The sequence below is a fragment of the Bombina bombina genome, chromosome 3, assembly GCF_027579735.1.
Source record: "Bombina bombina isolate aBomBom1 chromosome 3, aBomBom1.pri, whole genome shotgun sequence".
Classification (NCBI taxonomy): domain Eukaryota; kingdom Metazoa; phylum Chordata; class Amphibia; order Anura; family Bombinatoridae; genus Bombina; species Bombina bombina.
The window spans coordinates 1252054978-1252077527 of NC_069501.1; the positions used below are offsets into that span (position 1 = coordinate 1252054978).

The 22550-nt window shown below is 43.9% G+C and overlaps 1 protein-coding gene across 2 annotated transcripts in view; it reads right to left on the reverse strand.

Moving 5' to 3' along the window:
• Nucleotides 1-836: 836 nt before the first annotated feature.
• ARAP1 (ArfGAP with RhoGAP domain, ankyrin repeat and PH domain 1) overlaps nt 837-22550 on the reverse strand; it is an 860101-nt gene continuing 838387 nt past the window's right edge. For both annotated transcript variants that reach the window (XM_053708778.1, XM_053708779.1), the window contains 3 exons: nt 20942-21094; nt 4912-4951; nt 837-1516 (listed from right to left, as the gene is read on the reverse strand). In XM_053708778.1, coding sequence (XP_053564753.1) covers nt 4934-4951; nt 20942-21094 — 171 coding nt within the window. In that variant the 3' untranslated portion in view covers nt 837-1516; nt 4912-4933. The remainder of the gene's footprint in view (nt 1517-4911; nt 4952-20941; nt 21095-22550) is intronic.

Genomic DNA, 22550 nt, shown 5'->3' on the forward strand with positions numbered 1-22550 from the left:
GAAATCCTCTCTTCACACGTCAGCAATGACTAATCCGGCTTCCTCCAATCACAGCATGGCCTCAGGCAATAACCACCCTGGGGGGAAAGCCGTGATTGGAGGAAGCCGGATTACTCATTGCTGACGTGTGAAGAGAGGATTTCCAGGAGGGGGGAAGCTGCTGTAGCTGTGAAAAGAAAAAAAGGTAAGTTTTTAATAAAAACGGCTGATTTGTAAACTTTGATGAATGAAAGTGACCCTGTTTTTAATAGTATTTTTAAAAAACAGGCTTTCACTCACCAAAGTTTACCTTCACTTTAAGATAATGGAATTGATGTAATCAGTGTGTTTGTGAAGATTTTACTGGGCAGCCTGCTAAAATACTGGAAACCTGCAACCCTAGTTTACACAGACTTGTGCTGCAGTAAAAAAAAGTCATATTTTAAGGGTGCAGATCAATATTTGTCATTAAATAATTATATATAATGTTTAAAAATATGTCCTTTAAATATTTCACTGTAGGTTTTTTATTTCTGTTTAATAAACTACATTCATTAAGTGAAGAACTAGGTGGGAAGATCACAATGTATCCATGTGTTTCCCAGGTAAATTAATGTATTTAATTAACAACTGTTATTAAGCAGAAACAGCCCAAAAGTATGAGGCCTCTTTGAGATCAAAATGGCCCTTAATGCGTCAGTGTTATTCTACTAAACCATTACTTTATTTTATTATCATTTTATGGCACAGGCTGATATATGTACACGAAAGCTAAACGTTACTGTAGATAGTAAACTGCACAGCTCCAGGACTATAGCAGGACAAGCGGCTGCCAGACTGCAGTGACGTCACAAGAATACCGTGAATAGCCAGGAATATTTAATGAAACATTATTATTCTCTCCAGACTGGAAATATTACAGGTTGAAATTTTACAAGAGAACATTTCTCCTCCTTTTGGTTAGTGGATACAAATTGCAAGTTGTCTGCGAAAGAAGAAAATATCCTGAAGTCTTTTCTCCGTCTTCTTCAAGTTAATTCTAGTCCTTTTCGTTCCAACATCAATAAAGAAACCAGGGCTATCTCCTATTCCATGAAATGTCCGAGGCATAAGATTAAAAGGTTTTATATTTACATTGTATCTTCTTCAAGAAAGCTGAAGAGTTGTTATAAACATCAATTATATTCCAGGCACCCTATGAGTCCAGGCACTGCATGATTTCAGGCACTCAATGAGTTCAGAAATCCCATAGGTTGAGATATCCCATAGGTTTAGATACTCCATAGGTTGAGATACCCAATAAGTTCAGTTACCCTATGAGTCCAGGCACCCTATGAGTCCAGGCACTGCAGAATATCAGGCACCCCATGAGTTCCGTGGTCTAATTTATTATTACACATTGCTATGATGCATGTGACACTCTGAAAGTTCTGTACAAATTGAACCATCATGCAAGCTAATTTGAGAGTCCGAGTGCAATTTACAAGCACTGTACAGTCCATCAACCAGATGCATATTAGGACCAAATACACTAGACCTGTGAAAGAGAAAATACATGTGATTAGACTATAGTCAATGTAAGATGGGCTTTACGTCTACCCAAACATTTTTCAGTAAAGCTAGAATGTATGTTTCTCCCCTCCCCCTTTCTAAATGTTGATGCACCAGAGAAATACGGGCTACTAAGATTTGCATCATTTAATTGCAAGTTACTCCCCAGCAACAACATTACGTCAGGGACTGGAAAAATTTAAAGACGTCATATTTTCCATTTAATCCATAGAATCTACATGTCCCATTTTTCTCAAGGGGCTTAAACCGTCCCCCAATATTTTTTTCAGAATTAAATATTAGTTTGTAATAAAAAGTGCCAGACTGTTGCTATATAGACACCCAACAATCCAATTTCATCCATGACTCCCTTACATAGTGTGAAAATGATTATCAATAGTGTGATCTGGAGAAGACGCTGAAAACCATTTAAAGGAGGGCTACTAAAATGGTACATGGTCTAGGAAACCCCCCTTAAATTGTTGCTGGCCAGCTGCTGCAGCCCCCCAAGGAAATCTCCTGTCATCCTTACAGGGCAATCTGGCCTTGCACTTTGTTCTTCACTGCAGTTTACAGAGCTTTTCTATTATATTTTTAGAAGAGTGAAAACGTACAACATTTTTAGGGTGTCCCTACTTGAGCACACTTTTGTTTATCTGTTGCTTGGTCACTTGGGTAAAAGAGACATAAAAGGGCAAATACGTTAGAGCATTTATTTTGCTATTTCTTGCTTATAATTATGTGTTTAAAGGGGAGGGGGCCGACATATTATGGCCCAGGGGCAAGAACAGTGACCAAGGTATAACAAAAACCCACCCATTTTAAAAGCTTATATTTAATATTATATGTATTAAAACAACTGCTAAAGTGAAACATATGAGAAAAAGTGAGGCTGTTTAATGTCATTACAGATTTCTTACCACTGAAGAGGTATTTAGTGCTCCCGTTCGTGCTTAACTCTGCTAGAAGTAAGCTTTTCACGAGGGTCGGGTAGCGCTCGTATTACAAGTTGAAAGTAAAAAGTTTTCTCAAATGCGCTAATCAGACATAAACATATTAATATTTCCCATTCCAATGTTCTTCACGTAGCAGAATACGTTCTATTTATTCGTAATACACATTTCTACATATACTGTATCTCATGGTATTTTGGTGCAATATATTAAATGTTTAGTCATATAGATGATTATATATATAAAAGCATAGATATATACAGATATATATAAGAATGTCTATTTATAAATACATAGAACATATTCTGCTATGTTTAGAACATTGGAATGTGACATATTTACAGTAAATACACAGTAAAACACTTTATTAAAATAGGACTTTACATGTTTTCATCTACTTAACTGCAAAGGGCTCCAATGCATTTAGATATATATATATATTGATGTATTTTGTGACACTTTTTTGTACTGCAAAACCGTTAACTAGAGCTCTGAGGCTGCATAAAATTCAATTGCGCTCAAGCGATCCCGTTTACTTGTAATACGAGCGCTAAATCCCACACGCTCAAACAACCTCGATAAACCCGATATCACTTGCGCAGAACTGTTAGCGCACCACTCATAATCTAACCCTTAATGTAAATCTCAGTTGCAGCGCTTTCTGTGAGCACTGATAAAAGCTGATCAGGTTGTGCCGCTGTAAGGTGATTTACTGTGCACACCAGGCACATCAATAATAAATTGCCAGTCTAGCCCTAAAAAAATGCTGTTCTCTATAGTCCACAGACAACAAGGCTAGTCATAAAGTTATAAAATTAACTGTTTTGCAATTGCTGTCAGATAAAGCCAATTAGTGATAGATATGTAGCAGAGTAAGCCTTAATAAGTCAGCAGGTACATTTCAAGTTCTGAGAATTAGAAATTGCTGAATTGTCAGAGCTAAATTATAAATGGGGCAAAAAAAATACACTGCAAAGTTATGTAGAACTAAACATTTTATATTAACAATATATCAAGGTGTTTACTGTCCCTTTAACTCCTGAAATTAGGTTAAACACATAGTTAAAGTCAGCTCCAGAAAATAAATGCACTACTGTGAGCCAGCTGCAAATATCTGGTGAGCTAATAACAGCCATACAATATGTATAAAGTGACCACTCAACAAGTCCTAGTACATTACTGTTCCTGAGCCTATGCATATGCTTTCTACAAAAGATATGAAGTCAATTTGAGGTAAAATAACAATGTCATGTTCTATCTGAAACATTGCATTACTGTATTTACTAATAGCATTAATGTCATTTGTATATGTGTTTAACCACTGCAAAGTCACTGATGCTTAATCACACACAGTAAAACAACTCTGCAATATACTCTCATGATTTATTTTGCCTCCTTTTCCTGTAATTTAAGTCTGAAAAGTGCGGATTTTCCAGTCCTGAAAACTGAAAGGGCACATAGCAGGATTCACAAGTCTAACCCTGTCACATATCTGTTCCTAATTAGATTTCTATATAAAATGTTTAGTTATGCATAATGAAACAACTTTGCTATATATTTTGCCACATTTTTATGTAATTTTCCTTCAAAAATTTACCAATATCTAATTCCCAGAACTTGCAATGCACCTTTTGACTTCTCAAGGATACCCCTGCTACATATCTGTCCCTTATTGTCAAAACAATTCACTTTATATTAAAGGTACAGTAACGTCATAATTTGATATTCATGATTCAGATAGAGAAAACCATTTTAAACAACTTTCCAGTTTACTTCTATTATTTAATTTGCTTCCTTCTCTTGTTACCCTTTGTTGAAGGGTTTATCTAGGTAAGTTCAGGAGCAGCAAATAACCTAGGTTATAGCTGCTGATTGGTGGCTGCATATATATTCACTGATTGTGATTGGCTCACTCATGTGTTCAGTTTGAAACCAGTAGTGCAATGCTGCTCCTTCAACAAATGATATCAAGAGAATGAAGCAAATTTGATTATAGAAATAAACTGGAAAGTTGTTAAAAATTGTATGTTCTACCTAAATGATGAAATTTCATGTCCCTTTAACTTTATGACAGTGATTAGCCTTGTTGTCTGTGGACGAAAGCCCAGATTGGCTCTTCCATATATGACAAAAGGTGAGCAGTGAAATGGATGTTAATACGATAAGACTTGGTGATTATTCTATAGTAACATAACAGTAATGCCTCACTGTGCCTTTTACATACGCAGACCCCTTCACTTGCACAATAATAAGATGTCTTATTCTAGGTAAGAGGTGGCTCTAGGCTGATAAAAAAAACCTCGCCACGTACAGACAGGAGGATTTGTGGTTGGTGGCAGCGGCAGGGAACCTAAATACTGCCGTAAACAGCGCCAGCAAACTCATAGGGGGGAAGAGACAGAGAAAACATTTAAATGATAAAATTTACCTTGCATGTCGCCCTGTTGATTTCATACATTCCCAAGAAGCTGTGAAGATAAAAACAGTCACTGTGCATAAAGGCTTGATCCGTGGGTGATCGCTTACGTTTGCACAACCATGAAAACAACTAAATTAACTTTTCTATTACAACATTTACTAAACTTTCCACACACTTTAGTAACAAGAAGGTTTACTGCACAGTAACAAGCTATATAGGTCTAGCTGCAAAGACATTAACAATATAGCAATGCAATCTAGAGAAGGGCGTAGATGCGCTAACTCGTTAGAATATGTAATCCTGTGCATTACTGACTAAATGCAACTCATAAACCGGACAGGGCAGGGTAGTGAATCAGGTCCAGCAAGCGCACGTAGGCGCCAATCACCAGTTGTGTCCTCAGAAACTGAGATACTTGTGGCTCTGAGGAGGAATTGACCTATTTATAAATATATAGTTATAGATCTATATTATAAATATTATAAATAAAATAAAACACATGTTCTCCTAAATAAGGAACAGTACTATTTAACTTATTATTTCATTCACCTTTGGCTTTAGTGCATTTGGCCTAACGCACCTTTGTGTTAGCGCAAGTCAAAGCCAGAACAGGGTTTTGTAGCACGCTCAATAGAAGCCTATGGGGAAAGGGATTTAGCTGTGCTATCCAACCTCTAGATGTTAGCGCCCCCTGAGTCTTTGTACTATGAACACAAGAATAGGAGTGCTACTGATTTAACTTCAGCAGTGTTAGCGCTCAATAGCGCTAATATTTTCACGCTCTACTTGTTATCTTGCCCCTTGTAGCGTAAGTAGTGTGAAAATGACATGTTATAACGATTTAGTGCATGTCCCTTTCAACATAAAACTGCTAATCTATCAAGGGACGCAAGAATTTAAAGTCCCATCAAGTCAAACATATTTCTGTAATCTTCATTCATTCTCATGATAGTTTTATGCATTTCCCAAGCAATCTTGTTTGTATTTCCTTACCGTGTTTGTCCTTTCAGGCGCTACTATTTATTGTCTATTGCAGGAATCAACCACCCTTTCTATAAATAAGGAATCACACAAATTACTGCTGAACCTTTTCTTGGAGATCACCCCTTGTTCTGGTGCTTTTTTGTAAAAAATGCTTTCAACCTCAGTTTACTATACCCCTTTAATATGCATGAATGTTTGTATCATATCACCCTCCTCTAGTTCCCACTGAGCAGTAAATATTAAAGGGACACAAACCCCAATTATTTTCTTTCATGATTCAGATAGAGCATGCAATTTTAAGCAACTTTCTAATTTACTCCTATTATAAATTTTTCTTCGTTCCCTTGTCACCAATCAGCAGGCGCTACCCAGGTACTGAACCAAAAATGGGCCGGCTCTTAAGCTTACATTCCTGCTTTTCAAATAATAATAGCAAGAGAACAAAGAAAAATTGATAATAGGAGTAAATGAGAAAGTAGCTTAAAATGTGGGTTTTATTTCCCTTTAAGACTACAACATCTTGACTTGTATATTTTATCATTTAGACCGTGCATCAGTTTAGGAGCCTCTTTTGAATAGTTTCTAGTTTATTTATATCCTTCTGGAGATACTAGTGATATAACAACTAATTTTTCTGTCTCCTACACAAATGGGCATCCTTCTGGGTACCACACTCACACCTTCAGTAGATTTCACAGCTAATATTAATTAGGACATCACACACAAGAATATATTAAAGGGACATAAAATTGTATGAACTAACATAAGTTTCTAAATATATAATGCAACCAAAGCTTCCCTGCAAAACTGTTTCTCTTTAAACCCCTTTTAACCCCTTTAATTCAGGCACAGTTTTGTTTTCCATATATGGAAGGTGCTATCCAGGCCATAGCTTCTGCAGAATGCACACGTGCACGGTAGGGGGCAGAGTCACATGGCACCTGACTGAAGCAGTGCACAGTATAATGCTGAAGCTTTCACAAAGCATGTGACATTACTCCCATGGAAATGAGCAAGCCTCTTGGCAACAAACAATAGCAGTACCTGCTATCCCTCCTCACCCCCCCCCCCCCCTTGCTTAAGTAATTATCCTCACATGCACACTTTGTTATATGATATCACAAGGTTTGGAGTAGGACATAAGGGGGTGGAGAGGGCTACACTTGGCAACACAATTTTGCAGATTTTTTTGACATTTTATTTAAATACTTATAAGCTTTCTTTTTACACTTTTTTTTATCACACTGTTTTACCTCAGTTGACCATTTTATAATATGCACATAACTCAAAATGTTTTATGGCACTTTAAACATATTTACCAAGGATAGCTTTACAAAAGGCCCCTTCTGTTACCCCTTGCAATTCATTTACTGAGCAGTAAGACGCACAACTGTGCTGAACCCATCTATCCCTATCTCAGCTAATCTATTTGGTGCCCCTGTCCCAATACTGCAGCTGCTTTACCTCAATGCAATGAAAATATGTCCCCCTCCCCCGGGCCCTGAGATGCATAGAGTCTCCCTGTGACATCCTGGAAAAAATGAACTTTATCTCTATCGCCCTGAAGGCTAACAGAATCAAGTGAGGTTGTGCTGGACACCACTGACACATCCAATCAAAACTAATTATTTGTGTTGGAAGGAAACAAACAATTCATCCTGAGGACATCAGATTCCCTTTCCTGTTGCATCAATAGCAAATCATCAGAGTGAGAACATAGAACTCACTTATATAGTGAGGCCGCTGCGCACGCAAAACCTCAGCTGCTAAAATGTGAGAATCTCATTTTATCTTTACATCAGGCCTTATGGAATTAGCCATCTGTGGGCTCGTGGTCATCTTAGTGACAAAGAGATAAAAAGACAATGCCTTCAAGCAATGGTTCTAATCGACCTAATACCAGGAGATCAAAGGAACATAAAAGTAGCAATTAAACCTTTATCAAATATAGAATTCAGTTTTAGGAGAATTTTCAGTTTACTTTTATTAAATTATCTTCATTCTTGTGGTATACTTTGTTGAATAGCATGCCTAGGTAGGTTAAAGAGCGGCAACATGCTACTGTGAGCTAGCTGGTAACTGGTGGCTACACACATTCTTCTAGTCATTGGCTCACCAGATATGCTCAGCTAGCTCCAAGTAGTGAATTGCTGGTTTGATGCAGAATTTTAACCTTTGCAGGGGTTAAAAACACAGTTATATGCAAGCAATAGTGCAATAAAAATGCTGTAACCCATTGGAATATTTTCTTTTTCCACTTTTGCGTCCCTTTAATTGCTGAAATAAAAAAATAAAAAACAGCAAATCCTTGTTAACTCCTTAGCTGCCAGAAATAACTGCATTGAATTTTCTGTTAGAAAAGGGCTTCATCCTAACCTAACCTTGTGACATTTCAAACAGCAACAATTTCATTGCAATTTTATGAAAAATGTAATAACGTACCCAACTCTCTATAATAGTCAATAGGTTAACACAATATTGTCATCCATTAATATTCTTTATCTCATTCATTATTCTGATTTTAATCAGAGTTTTCTACAATTGAAATTGAAAAACATTCTTTTTTGATTCTCATAGACAAAAATTAAACTAGAGTACAGTAAGTCTTTGGGAACCAACATCCCAAGATTTGTTATTTTGATATTTTTTTTTTCACAAATAACAAACAAAAACAAATGTAACGTTTGCACCACAAAACAAATATAATTTCTGTGACATCCTTACTGATAACATTACACTGTGAAACTGTTAAAAAATAAAGCATTAAAGGGACACTAAACCCAAATTTTTTCTTTTGTGATACAAATAGAGCATGCAATTTTAAGCAACTTTCTAATTATCAATTTTTCTTCGTTCACTTGCTATCTTTATTTGAAAAAGGTATCTAAGCTTCTTTTTTGGTTTAGGACTCTGGACAGCACTTTTTTATTGGTGGATGCATTTATCCACCAATCAACAAGAACAACCCAGGTTGTTCACCAAAAATGGGCCGGCATCTAAACTTACATTCTTGCATTTCAAATAAAGATACCAAGAAAATTAAGAAAATTTGATAATAGGAGTAAATAAGAAAGTTGCTTAAAATTGAAATCTATCTGAATCACGAAAGAAAACATTTGGGGTCAGTGTCCCTTTAATGTTTCTTGGTCCAATTGAAGCCCCTTTAAACACATTTATACAGCTCCTATTAGCAGCAACATATGTTTATTACTTGTGTCCTATGTACTTAAATACATCATCTTAGTATAAGGAAATGGGAATAGTTTGCCCTATTAACATCTACCACAAACCATCACACATTTTCAACCTCTCCCTCAGCTCCTGTATATTTCCCTCATCTCTGAAAGATGCACTGGTCACACCTATCCTCAAAAAAACCTTCCCTTGATCCTACCTCCCCATCCAACTACCGCCCAATTTCCCTCCTCCCTCTTGCTTCAAAGCTTCTCGAAAAACTAGTATATGCACGCCTATCCCATTTCCTTACGTTAAACTCCCTTCTTGACCCGCTGCAATCTGGATTTCGTCCCTATCACTCCACAGAGACAGCTATTGTTAAGGTCACCAACAACCTACTTACAGCAAAATCAAAAGGCCACTTCTCTCTGCTTATCCTCCTTGATCTGTCCGCAGCCTTTGACACTGTCGACCACCCTCTTTTGCTCCAAACCCTCCAATCCTTCGGCATCTGTGACACAGCCCTTTCGTGGCTCTCTTCCTACCTGTCAAACCGTACCTTCAGTGTAGCCTTCTCTAGGGCCTCCTCTGCCCTGTCACCCCTTTCTGTCGGAGTACCGCAAGGCTCTGTCCTCGGTCCCCTTCTCTTCTCAATCGATACGTCATCACTAGGTTCCCTAATAAAGTCCCACGGTTTCCAATATCACTTGTATGCTGATGACACCCAAATCTACTTCTCTGCACCAGAACTATCTCCTTCCTTGCTAACCTGTGTCACCAACTGACTTTCTCACATCTCTTCCTGGATGTCCTCTCACTACCTCAAGCTAAATCTCTCCAAAACTGAGCTCCTCATTTTCCCCCCTTCTTCCAAAATCTCCACCCCCAATATCTCTATAACTGTCGACAACTCCATCATTACCCCTACCCCGCATGCCCAATGTCTCGGGGTCACATTTGACTCAGATCTTTCCTTCACTCCTCACATTCAGTCCTTGGCTACAGCCTGCCGCTTCCACCTTAAAAACATCTCTAAAATTAGACACTTCCTTACACAAGACACAACTAAGATTTTAATCCACGCTCTCATTCTTTCCCGCCTTGATTACAACTCTGTCCTCTCTGGTCTCCCCACCTGCCGCCTAGCTCCTTTACAATCCATAATGAATGCCTGTGCCAGGCTCATCTTCCTTACACGTCGCTCTTCATCTGCTGCACCTCTCTGCCAATCCCTTCACTGGCTTCCTCTTGCCTCTAGGATCAAACACAAAACTCTCACTCTGACATACAAAGCCCTCAACTGCACTGCTCCCCCCTACATCTCCGACCTTGTCTCCAGATACTCTCCCTCCCGTCCCCTTCACTCTGCTCATGACCTCCTACTCTCCTCCTCTCTTGTCACCTCATCACACTCCCGTTTACAGGACTTCTCCAGACTGGCTCCCATCTTATGGAACTCTCTGCCTCGCTCCACAAGACTCTCTTCTAGTTTTAAAAGCTTCAAGTGCTCCCTAAAGACTCTACTGTTCAGGGATGCATACAACCTACGCTAACCTTTCCTAATACCAGTTCCTCTCCTCCATTGCTATCCCCTGAACCCCCTTAGCATGTAAGTCTAAGAGTCCAGCTGTTTTTAGATCACCTTCTTAAGAGCTGACTACAACAGTGCAACTCTTGGCAGGGCCCTCTACCCTATAATTGTTTTGTTGTACTCCCCCTTTGTTTATAGCACTGCGGAATCTGTTGCCGCTCTACAAATAACCAATAATAATAATAATAATAATAATCCCTGCCCTCTCTATCACAGCTGCCCCTCCCCATAACCTACCCCCCATGTCTATCACACCTGCCCCTCCCCTATAACCTACCCCCCATATCTATCACCCCTGCCCCTCCCCTATAACCTACCACCATATCTATCACCAGCCCCCTCCCCTGTTACCTACCCCCCATATCTATCACCACTGCCCCTCCCCTATAACCTACCCCCATATCTATCACCTGCCCCCTCCCCTGTTACCTACCCCCCATATCTATCACCACTGCCCCTCCCATATAACCTACCCCCATATCTATCACCTGCCCCCTTCCCCTGTTACCTACACCCCATATCTATCACTCCTGCCCCTCCCCTATAACCTAACCCCATATCTATCACCTGCCCCCTCCACGATTACCTTCACCCCATATCTATCACCCTGCCCCTCCCTATTACTTACACTCACCTCTATCTCACCTGTCCCTCCTCTATTACTTACACTCACCTCTATCTCACCTGTCCCTCCCCGATTACTTACACTCACCTCTATCTCACCTGCCCCTCCCTAATACTTACAATCACCTCTATCACACCTGCCCCTCCCTATTACTTACACTCACCTCTATATCACCTGCCCCTCCCTATTGCTTACACTCACCTCTATCTCACCTGTCCCTCCCCTATTACTAACACTCACCTCTATCTCACCTGCCCCTCCCTATTACTTACACTCACCTCTATCTCACCTGCCCCTCCCTATTACTTACACTCACCTCTATCAAACCTGCCCCTCCCTATTACTTACACTCACCTCTATCTCACCTGCCCCTCACTATTACTTACACTCACCTATATCTCACCTGCCCCTCCATATTACTTACACTCACCTCTATCACACCTGCCCCTCCCTATTACTTACACTCACCTCTATCTCACCTGTCCCTCCCTATTGCTTACACTCACCTCTATCTCACCTGCCCCTCCCTATTACTTACACTCACCTCTATCTCACCTGCCCCTCCCCTATTACTTACACTCACCTCTATCTCACCTGTCCCTCCCCTATTACTTACACTCACCTCTATCTCACCTGTCCCTCCCTATTGCTTACACTCACCTCTATCTCACCTGCCCCTCCCTATTACTTACACTCACCTCTATCTCACCTGCCCCTCCCCTATTACTTACACTCACCTCTATCTCACCTGTCCCTCCCCTATTACTTACACTCACCTCTATCTCACCTGCCCCTCCCTATTACTTACACTCACCTCTATCTCACCTGTCCCTCCCCTATTACTTACACTCACCTCTATCATACCTGCCCCGCCATATTACTTACACTCAAATCTATCACACCTGCCCCTCCCTATTACTTACACTCACCTCTATCTCACCTGTCCCTCCCTATTACTTACACTCACCTCTATCACACCTGCCCCTCCCTATTACTTACACTCACCTCTATCACACCTGTCCCTCCCTATTACTTACACTCACCTCTATCACACCTGCCCCTCCCTATTAGTTACACTCACCTCTATCACACCTGCCCCTCCCTATTACTTACACCCACCTCTATCTCACCTGCCCCTCCCTATTACTTACACTCACCTCTATCTCACCTGCCCCTCCCTAATACTTACAATCACCTCTATCACACCTGCCCCTCCCTATTACTTACACTCACCTCTATCTCACCTGTCCCTCCCCTATTACTTACACTCACCTCTATCTCACCTGCCACTCCCTATTACTTACACTCACCTGTCCCTCCCCTATTACTTACACTCACCTCTATCACACCTGCCCCTCCATATTACTTACACTCACCTCTATCACACCTGCCCCTCCCTATTACTTACACTCACCTCTATCACACCTGTCCCTCCCTATTACTTACACTCACCTCTATCAGACCTGCACCACCCTATTACTTACACTCACCTCTATCACACCTGCCCCTCCCTATTACTTACACTCACCTCTATCACACCTGCCCCTCCCTATTACTTACACTCACCTCTATCTCACCTGTCCCTCCCCTATTACTTACACTCACCTCTATCATACCTGCCCCGCCATATTACTTACACTCAAATCTATCACACCTGCCCCTCCCTATTACTTACACTCACCTCTATCTCACCTGCCCCTCCCTATTACTTACACTCACCTCTATCTCACCTGTCCCTGTCTATTACTTACACTCACCTCTATCTCACCTGCCCCTCCCTATTACTTACACTCACCTCTATCTCACCTGCCCCTCCCTATTACTTACATTCACCTCTATCACACCTGCCCCTCCCTATTACTTACACTCACCTCTATCACACCTGCCCCTCCATATTACTTACACTCACCTCTATCACACCTGCCCCTCCCTATTACTTACACTCACCTCTATCTCACCTGCCCCTCCCTATTACTTACACTCTCCTCTATCTCACCTGCCCCTCCCTATTACTTACATTCACCTGTCCCTCCCCTATTACTTACACTCACCTCTATCACACCTGCCCCTCCATATTACTTACACTCACCTCTATCTCACCTGCCCCTCCCTATTACTTACACTCACCTCTATCTCACCTGCCCCTCCCTATTACTTACACTCACCTCTATCACACCTGCCCCTCCCTATTACTTACACTCACCTCTATCACACCTGCCCCTCCCTATTACTTACACTCACGTCTATTTCACCTGTCCCTCCCTATTACTTACACTCTCCTCTATCTCACCTGCCCCTCCATATTACTTACACTCACCTCTATCTCACCTGCCCCTCCCTATTACTTACACTCACCTCTATCTCACCTGCCCCTCCCCTATTACTTACACTCACCTCTATCACACCTGTCCTTGCCTATTACTTACACTCACCTCTATCTCACCTGCCCCTCCCTATTACTTACACTCAACTCTATCTCACCTGTCCATCCCTATTACTTACACTCACCTCTATCTCACCTGCCCCTCCCCTATTACTTACACTCACCTCTATCTCACCTGCCCCTCCCCTATTACTTACACTCACCTCTATCTCACCTGTCCCTCCCTATTACTTACACTCACCTCTATCTCACCTGCCCCTGCCTATTACTTACACTCACCTCTATCTCACCTGCCCCTCCCTATTACTTACACTCACCTCTATCTCACCTGTCCCTCCCTATTACTTACACTCACCTCTATCTCACCTGCCCCTGCCTATTACTTACACTCACCTCTATCTCACCTGCCCCTCCCTATTACTTACACTCACCTCTATCTCACCTGCCCCTGCCTATTACTTACACTCACCTCTATCTCACCTGCCCCTCCCCTATTACTTACACTCACCTCTATCTCACCTGTCCCTCCCCTATTACTTACACTCACCTCTATCTCACCTGCCCCGCCATATTACTTACACTCAAATCTATCACACCTGCCCCTCCCTATTACTTACACTCACCTCTATCTCACCTGCCCCTCCCTATTACTTACACTCACCTCTATCTCACCTGTCCCTCCCTATTACTTACACTCACCTCTATCTCACCTGCCCCTCCCTATTACTTACACCAACCTCTATCTCACCTGTCCCTCCCCTATAACTTACACTCACCTCTATCTCACCTGTCCCTCCCCTATAACTTACACTCACCTCTATCTCACCTGCCCCTCCCTATTACTTACACTCACCTCTATCTCACCTGCCCCTCCCTATTACTTACACCAACCTCTATCTCACCTGTCCCTCCCCTATAACTTACACCCACCTCTATCACACCTGCCCCTCCATATTACTTACACTCACCTCTATCTCACCTGTCCCTCCCCTATTACTTACACTCACCTCTATCTCACCTGCCCCTCCCTATTACTTACACTCACCTCTATCTCACCTGCCCCTCCCTATTACTTACACTAACCTCTATCTCACCTGCCCCTCACCTATTACTTACACTCACCTCTATATCACCTGCACCTCCCTATTACTTACACTCACCTCTATCTCACCTGTCCCTCCCGATTACTTACACCCACCTCTATCTCACCTGCCCCTCCCTATTACTTACACTAACCTCTATCTCACCTGCCCCTCACCTATTACTTACACTCACCTCTATATCACCTGCACCTCCCTATTACTTACACTCACCTCTATCTCACCTGTCCCTCCCGATTACTTACACTCACCTCTATCTCACCTGCCCCTCCCTTTTATTTACACTCACCTCTATCTCACCTGTCCCTCCCTATTACTTACACTCACCTCTATCACTACTGCCCCTCCCCTATTACTTACACTAACCTCTATCTCACCTGCCCCTCCCCTATTACTTACACTCACCTCTATCTCACTTGCCCCTCCCTATTACTTACACTCACCTCTATCTAACCTGCCCCTCCCCTATTACTTACACTAACCTCAATCTCACCTGCCCCTCCCTATTACTTACACTCACCTCTATCTCACCTGCCCCTCCCTATTACTTACACTCACCTCTATCTCACCTGTCCCTCCCCTTTTACTTACACTCACCTCTATCTCACCTGCCCCTCCCCTATTACTTACACCCACCTCTATCTCACCTGCCCCTCCCTATTACTTACACTCACCTCTATCTCACCTGTCCCTCCCCTTTTACTTACACTCACCTCTATCTCACCTGTCCCTCCCCTATTACTTACACTCACCTCTATCACACCTGCCCCTCCATATTACTTACACTCACCTCTATCTCACCTGTCCCTCCCCTATTACTTACACTCACCTCTATCTCACCTGCCCCTCCCTATTACTTACACTCACCTCTATCTCACCTGCCCCTCCCTATTAATTACACTCACCTCTATCTCACCTGCCCCTCCCTATTACTTACACTAACCTCTATCTCACCTGCCCCTCACCTATTACTTACACTCACCTCTATATCACCTGCACCTCCCTATTACTTACACTCACCTCTATCTCACCTGTCCCTCCCGATTACTTACACTCACCTCTATCTCACGTGCCCCTCCCTTTTATTTACACTCACCTCTATCTCACCTGTCCCTCCCTATTACTTACACTCACCTCTATCACTACTGCCCCTCCCCTATTACTTACACTAACCTCTATCTCACCTGCCCCTCCCCTATTACTTACACTCACCTCTATCTCACTTGCCCCTCCCTATTACTTACACTCACCTCTATCTAACCTGCCCCTCCCCTATTACTTACACTAACCTCAATCTCACCTGCCCCTCCCTATTACTTACACTCACCTCTATCACACCTGCCCCTCCCTATTACTTACACTCACCTCTATCTCACCTGTCCCTCCCCTTTTACTTACACTCACCTCTATCTCACCTGCCCCTCCCCTATTACTTACACTCACCTCTATCTCACCTGAACCTCCACTATTACTTACACTCACCTCTATCTCACCTGCCCCTCCCCTATTACTTACACTCACCTCTATCTCACCTGCCCCTCCCTATTACTTACACTCACCTCTATCTCACCTGCCCCTCCATATTACTTACACTCACCTCTATCTCACCTGCCCCTCCCTATTACTTACACTCACCTCTATCTCACCTGCCCCTCCCCTATTACTTACACTCACCTCTATCTCACCTGCCCCTCTATATTACTTACACTCACCTCTATCTCACCTGCCCCTCCCTATTACTTACACTCACCTCTATCTCACCTGCCCCTCCTTATTACTTACACTCACCTCTATCTCACCTGCCCCTCCCTATTACTTACACTCACCTCTATCTCACCTGCCCCTCCATATTACTTACACTCACCTCTATCTCACCTGTCCCTCCCTATTACTTACACTCACCTCTATCTCACCTGCCCCTCCCTATTACTTACACTCACCTCTATCTCACCTGCCCCTCCATATTACTTACACTCACCTCTATCTCACCTGCCCCTCCATATTACTTACACTCACCTCTATCTCACCTGCCCCTCACCTATTACTTACACTCACCTCTATCACACCTGTCCCTCCCTTATTACTTACACTCACCTCTATCTCACCTGCCCCTCCATATTACTTACACTCACCTCTATCTCACCTGCCCCTCCCTATTACTTACACTCACCTCTATCTCACCTGTCCCTCCCTTATTACTTACACTCACCTCTATCTCACCTGTCCCTCCCTTATTACTTACACTCACCTCTATCTCACCTGCCCCTCCATATTACTTACACTCACCTCTATCTCACCTGCCCCTCCCTATTACTTACACTCACCTCTATCACACCTGTCCCTCCCTTATTACTTACACTCACCTCTATCTCACCTGCCCCTCCATATTACTTACACTCACCTCTATCTCACCTGCCCCTCCCTATTACTTACACTCACCTCTATCTCACCTGTCCCTCCCCTATTACTTACACTCACCTCTATCTCACCTGCCCCTCCCCTATTACTTACACTCACCTCTATTTCACCTGCCCCTCCCCTATTACTTACACTCACCTCTATCTCACCTGCCCCTCCCCTATTACTTACACTCACCTCTATTTCACCTGCCCCTCCCCTATTACTTACACCCACCTCTATCTCACCTGCCCCTCCCCTATTACTTACACTCACCTCTATCTCACCTGCCCCTCTATATTACTTACACTCACCTCTATCTCACCTGCCCCTCCTTATTACTTACACTCACCTCTATCTCACCTGCCCCTCCTTATTACTTACACTCACCTCTATCTCACCTGCCCCTCCTTATTACTTACACTCACCTCTATCTCACCTGCCCCTCCATATTACTTACACTCACCTCTATCTCACCTGCCCCTCCCTATTACTTACACTCACCTCTATCTCACCTGTCCCTCCCCTATTACACTCACCTCTATCTCACCTGTCCCTCCCTATTACTTACACTCACCTCTATCACACCTGTCCCTCCCCTATTACTTACACTCACCTCTATCTCACCTGCCCCTGCCTATTACTTACACTCACCTCTATCACACCTGCCCCTCCCTATTACTTACACTCACCTCTATCACACCTGCCCCTCCCTATTACATACACTCACCTCTATCTCACCTGTCCCTCCCCTTTTACTTACACTCACCTCTATCTCACCTGCCCCTCCCTATTACTTACACTCACCTCTATCTCACCTGCCCCTCCCCTATTACTTACACTAACCTCTATCTCACCTGCCCCTCCCTATTACTTACACTCACCTCTATCACACCTGTCCTTGCCTATTACTTACACTCACCTCTATCTCACCTGCCCCTCCCTATTACTTACACTCACCTCTATCTCACCTCCCCCTCCCTATTGCTTACACTCACCTCTATCTCACCTGCCCCTCCCTATTACTTACACTCACCTCTATCTCACCTGCCCCTCCCTATTACTTACACTCACCTCTATCTAACCTGCCCCTCCCCTATTACTTACACTAACCTCAATCTCACCTGCCCCTCCTTATTACTTACACTCACCTCTATCTCACCTGCCCCTCCCTATTGCTTACACTCACCTCTATCTCACCTGCCCCTCCCCTATTACTTACACTCACCTCTATCTCACCTGTCCCTCCCCTATTACTTACACTCACCTCTATCTCACCTGCCCCTCCCTATTGCTTACACTCACCTCTATCTCACCTGCCCCTCCCCTATTACTTACACTCACCTCTATCTCACCTGAACCTCCACTATTACTTACACTCACCTCTATCTCACCTGCCCCTCCCCTATTACTTACACTCACCTCTCTCACCTGCCCCTCCCCTATTACTTACACTCACCTCTATCTCACCTGCCCCTCCATATTACTTACACTCACCTCTATCTCACCTGCCCCTCCCTATTACTTACACTCACCTCTATCTCACCTGCCCCTCCCTATTACTTACACCAACCTCTATCTCACCTGTCCCTCCCTATTACTTACACTCACCTCTATCTCACCTGTCCCTCCCCTATTACTTACACTCACCTCTATCTCACCTGTCCCTCCCCTATTACTTACACTCACCTCTATCTCACCTGCCCCTCCCTATTACTTACACTCACCTCTATCACACCTGTCCCTGTCTATTACTTACACTCACCTCTATCTCACCTGTCCCTGTCTATTACTTACACTCACCTCTATCTCACCTGTCCCTGTCTATTACTTACACTCACCTCTATCTCACCTGTCCCTCCATATTACTTACACTCACCTCTATCTCACCTGCCCCTCCCTATTACTTACACTCACCTCTATCTCACCTGCCCCTCTATATTACTTACACTCACCTCTATCTCACCTGCCCCTCCCTATTACTTACACTCACCTCTATCTCACCTGCCCCTCCCTATTACTTACACTCACCTCTATCTCACCTGCCCCTCCCTATTACTTACACTCACCTCTATCTCACCTGCCCCTCCCCTATTACTTACACTCACCTCTATCTCACCTGCCCCTCCCTATTACTTACACCAACCTCTATCTCACCTGCCCCTCCCCTATTACTTACACTCACCTCTATCTCACCTGCCCCTCCATATTACTTACACTCACCTCTATCTCACCTGCCCCTCCCTATTACTTACACTCACCTCTATCTCACCTGCCCCTCCCTATTACTTACACCAACCTCTATCACACCTGCCCCTCCCTATTACTTACACTCACCTCTATCTCACCTGCCCCTCTATATTACTTACACTCACCTCTATCTCACCTGCCCCTCCCTATTACTTACACTCACCTCTATCTCACCTGCCCCTCCCTATTACTTACACTCACCTCTATCTCACCTGTCCCTCCCTTATTACACTCACCTCTATCTCACCTGTCCCTCCCTATTACTTACACTCACCTCTATCACACCTGTCCCTCCCCTATTACTTACACTCACCTCTATCTCACCTGCCCCTCCCTATTACTTACACTCACCTCTATCACACCTGCCCCTCCCTATTACTTACACTCACCTCTATCTCACCTGCCCCTCCCTATTACGTACACTCACCTCTATCTCACCTGCCCCTCCCCTATTACTTACACTCACCTCTATCTCACCTGCCCCTCCCCTATTACTTACACTCACCTCTATCTCACCTGCCCCTCCCCTATTACTTACACTCACCTCTATCTCACCTGCCCCTCCCCTATTACTTACACCCACCTCTATCTCACCTGCCCCTCCCTATTACTTACACTCACCTCTATCACACCTGTCCTTGCCTATTACTTACACTCACCTCTATCTCACCTGCCCCTCCCTATTGCTTACACTCACCTCTATCACACCTGTCCTTGCCTATTACTTACACTCACCTCTATCTCACCTGCCCCTCCCTATTACTTACACTCACCTCTATCGCAACTGTTTCCTACTGGTATCGGTACATTTACTCATTTTTCATGCATCTCTTCTCTGTTAAATATAAACTTTGCTTGACAAAGGGGCAGAAGCCCCGAAACGTTGCTGTTCACTTAATAAAAGTCCTTTCACTTTATGAAGAGTGCATCATTATTTGCTTATTACTTACACTCACCTCTATCACACCTGTCCTTGCCTATTACTTACACTCACCTCTATCTCACCTGCCCCTCCCTATTACTTACACTCACCTCTATCACACCTGTCCTTGCCTATTACTTACACTCACCTCTATCTCACCTGCCCCTCCCTATTACTTACACTCACCTCTATCTCACCTGCCCCTCCCTATTACTTACACTCACCTCTATCACACCTGTCCCTGCCTATTACTTACACTCACCTCTATCTCACCTGCCCCTCCCTATTACTTACACTCACCTCTATCGCAACTGTTTCCTACTGGTATCGGTACATTTACTCATTTTTCATGCATCTCTTCTCTGTTAAATATAAACTTTGCTTGACAAAGGGGCAGAAGCCCCGAAACGTTGCTGTTCACTTAATAAAAGTCCTTTCACTTTATGAAGAGTGCATCATTATTTGCTTTGGATATAACTTTCTAAGAGTCTATGGGATTGGACTCTATATGGTTGCACCTACCATGCTATTTATGGATACCTAACGAATACAGGTGTGCTGGTCCTACCTTTGTGCTATTAAATATAAACTTTATTCTGTATTTACTCACCGTGAGTGGATCTGTTGTAAATGCAGCCACACTTCTCCTCATATCATGCTCGCTGCCTCGTATTGGGATAAGGGACAGATTACCCATTCTTGAGTCTGGCACGGACCGTGGTGCACGCATGATTGATGTTTCCTCTGGCCACAGACTACCGTGCTGCAAAAACAACCCAGCAAAATCAGCAGGGGACTTATGAAAATATTTAGGCTGAAGGTATTAAACTAATTTCATGGACTAAGAAAAATAAAAAACATATTCTGTGCTCGGAAAATAAAAAGTGAGAGCATTTCCTAGTCTAGGGGTGTTAAGACAGCATACTCTGGTTTGGTGCACAATCTTGTTTTTTGTAGTGAATCCTACCATAAGGGTGCTGGAGATCATTCCTGGGACAGGGGGCACCAGGGAACATACCTTGGCCTTGATGCATAGCAGACACACACAGGGTGTAGTATTGGAGTATAGTTAGAAGCGGTAGACCCGGGACGGTGGTAGTAAAGAGGACATTTTGCTCCAGGAGTGTTGGAGAGAATACCATAAGCTAAAGGTACAGCTGAGCACTTCCTGAGCTGAGGTACCCTGGAAGCACTTCATGAGCTGAGGTAACCTGGGAGCACTTCCTGACCTGAGGTACCCTGGGAGCACTTACTGAGCTGAGGTAACCTGGGAGCACTTACTGAGCTGAGGTGACCTGGGAGCACTTCCTAAACTGAGGTTATCTGGGAGCACTTCCTGAGCTGAGGTGACCTGGGAGCACTTCCTGAGCTGAGGTGACCTGGGAGCACTTCCTGAGCTGAGGTGACCTGGGAGCACTTCCTGAGCTGAGGTGACCTGGGAGCACTTCCTGAGCTGAGGTGACCTGGGAGCACTTCCTGAGCTGAGGTGACCTGGGAGCACTTTCTGAGCTGAGGTGACCTGGGAGCACTTCCTGAGCTGAGGTGACCTGGGAGCACTTTCTGAGCTGAGGTGACCTGGGAGCACTTCATGAGCTAAGGTGACCTGGGAGCACTTCATGAGCTAAGGGGACCTGGGAGCACTTCCTGAGCTGAGGTGACCTGGGAGCACTTCCTGAGCTGAGGTGACCTGGGAGCACTTCCTGAGCTGAGGTAACCTGGGAGCACTTCCTGAGCTGAGATGACCTGGGAGCACTGCCTGAGCTGAGGTGACCTGGGAGCACTGCCTGAGCTGAGGTGACCTGGGAGCACTTCATGAGCTAAGGGGACCTGGGAGCACTTCATGAGCTGAGGTGACCTGGGAGCACTTCCTGAGCTGAGGTGACCTGGGAGCACTTCCTGAGCTGAGGTGACCTGGGAGCACTTCCTGAGCTGAGGTAACCTGGGAGCACTTCCTGAGCTGAGATGACCTGGGAGCACTGCCTGAGCTGAGGTGACCTGGGAGCACTGCCTGAGCTGAGGTGACCTGGGAGCACTGCCTGAGCTGAGGTGACCTGGGAGCACTGCCTGAGTTGAGGTAGCCTGGGAGCAGTTCCTGAGCTGAGGTAGCTTGGGAGCACTGCCTGAGCTGAGGTGACCTGGGAGCACTGCCTGAGCTGAGGTGACCTGGGAGCACTTCCTGAGCTGAGGTAGCCTGGGAGCACTTCCTGAGCTGAGGTAAC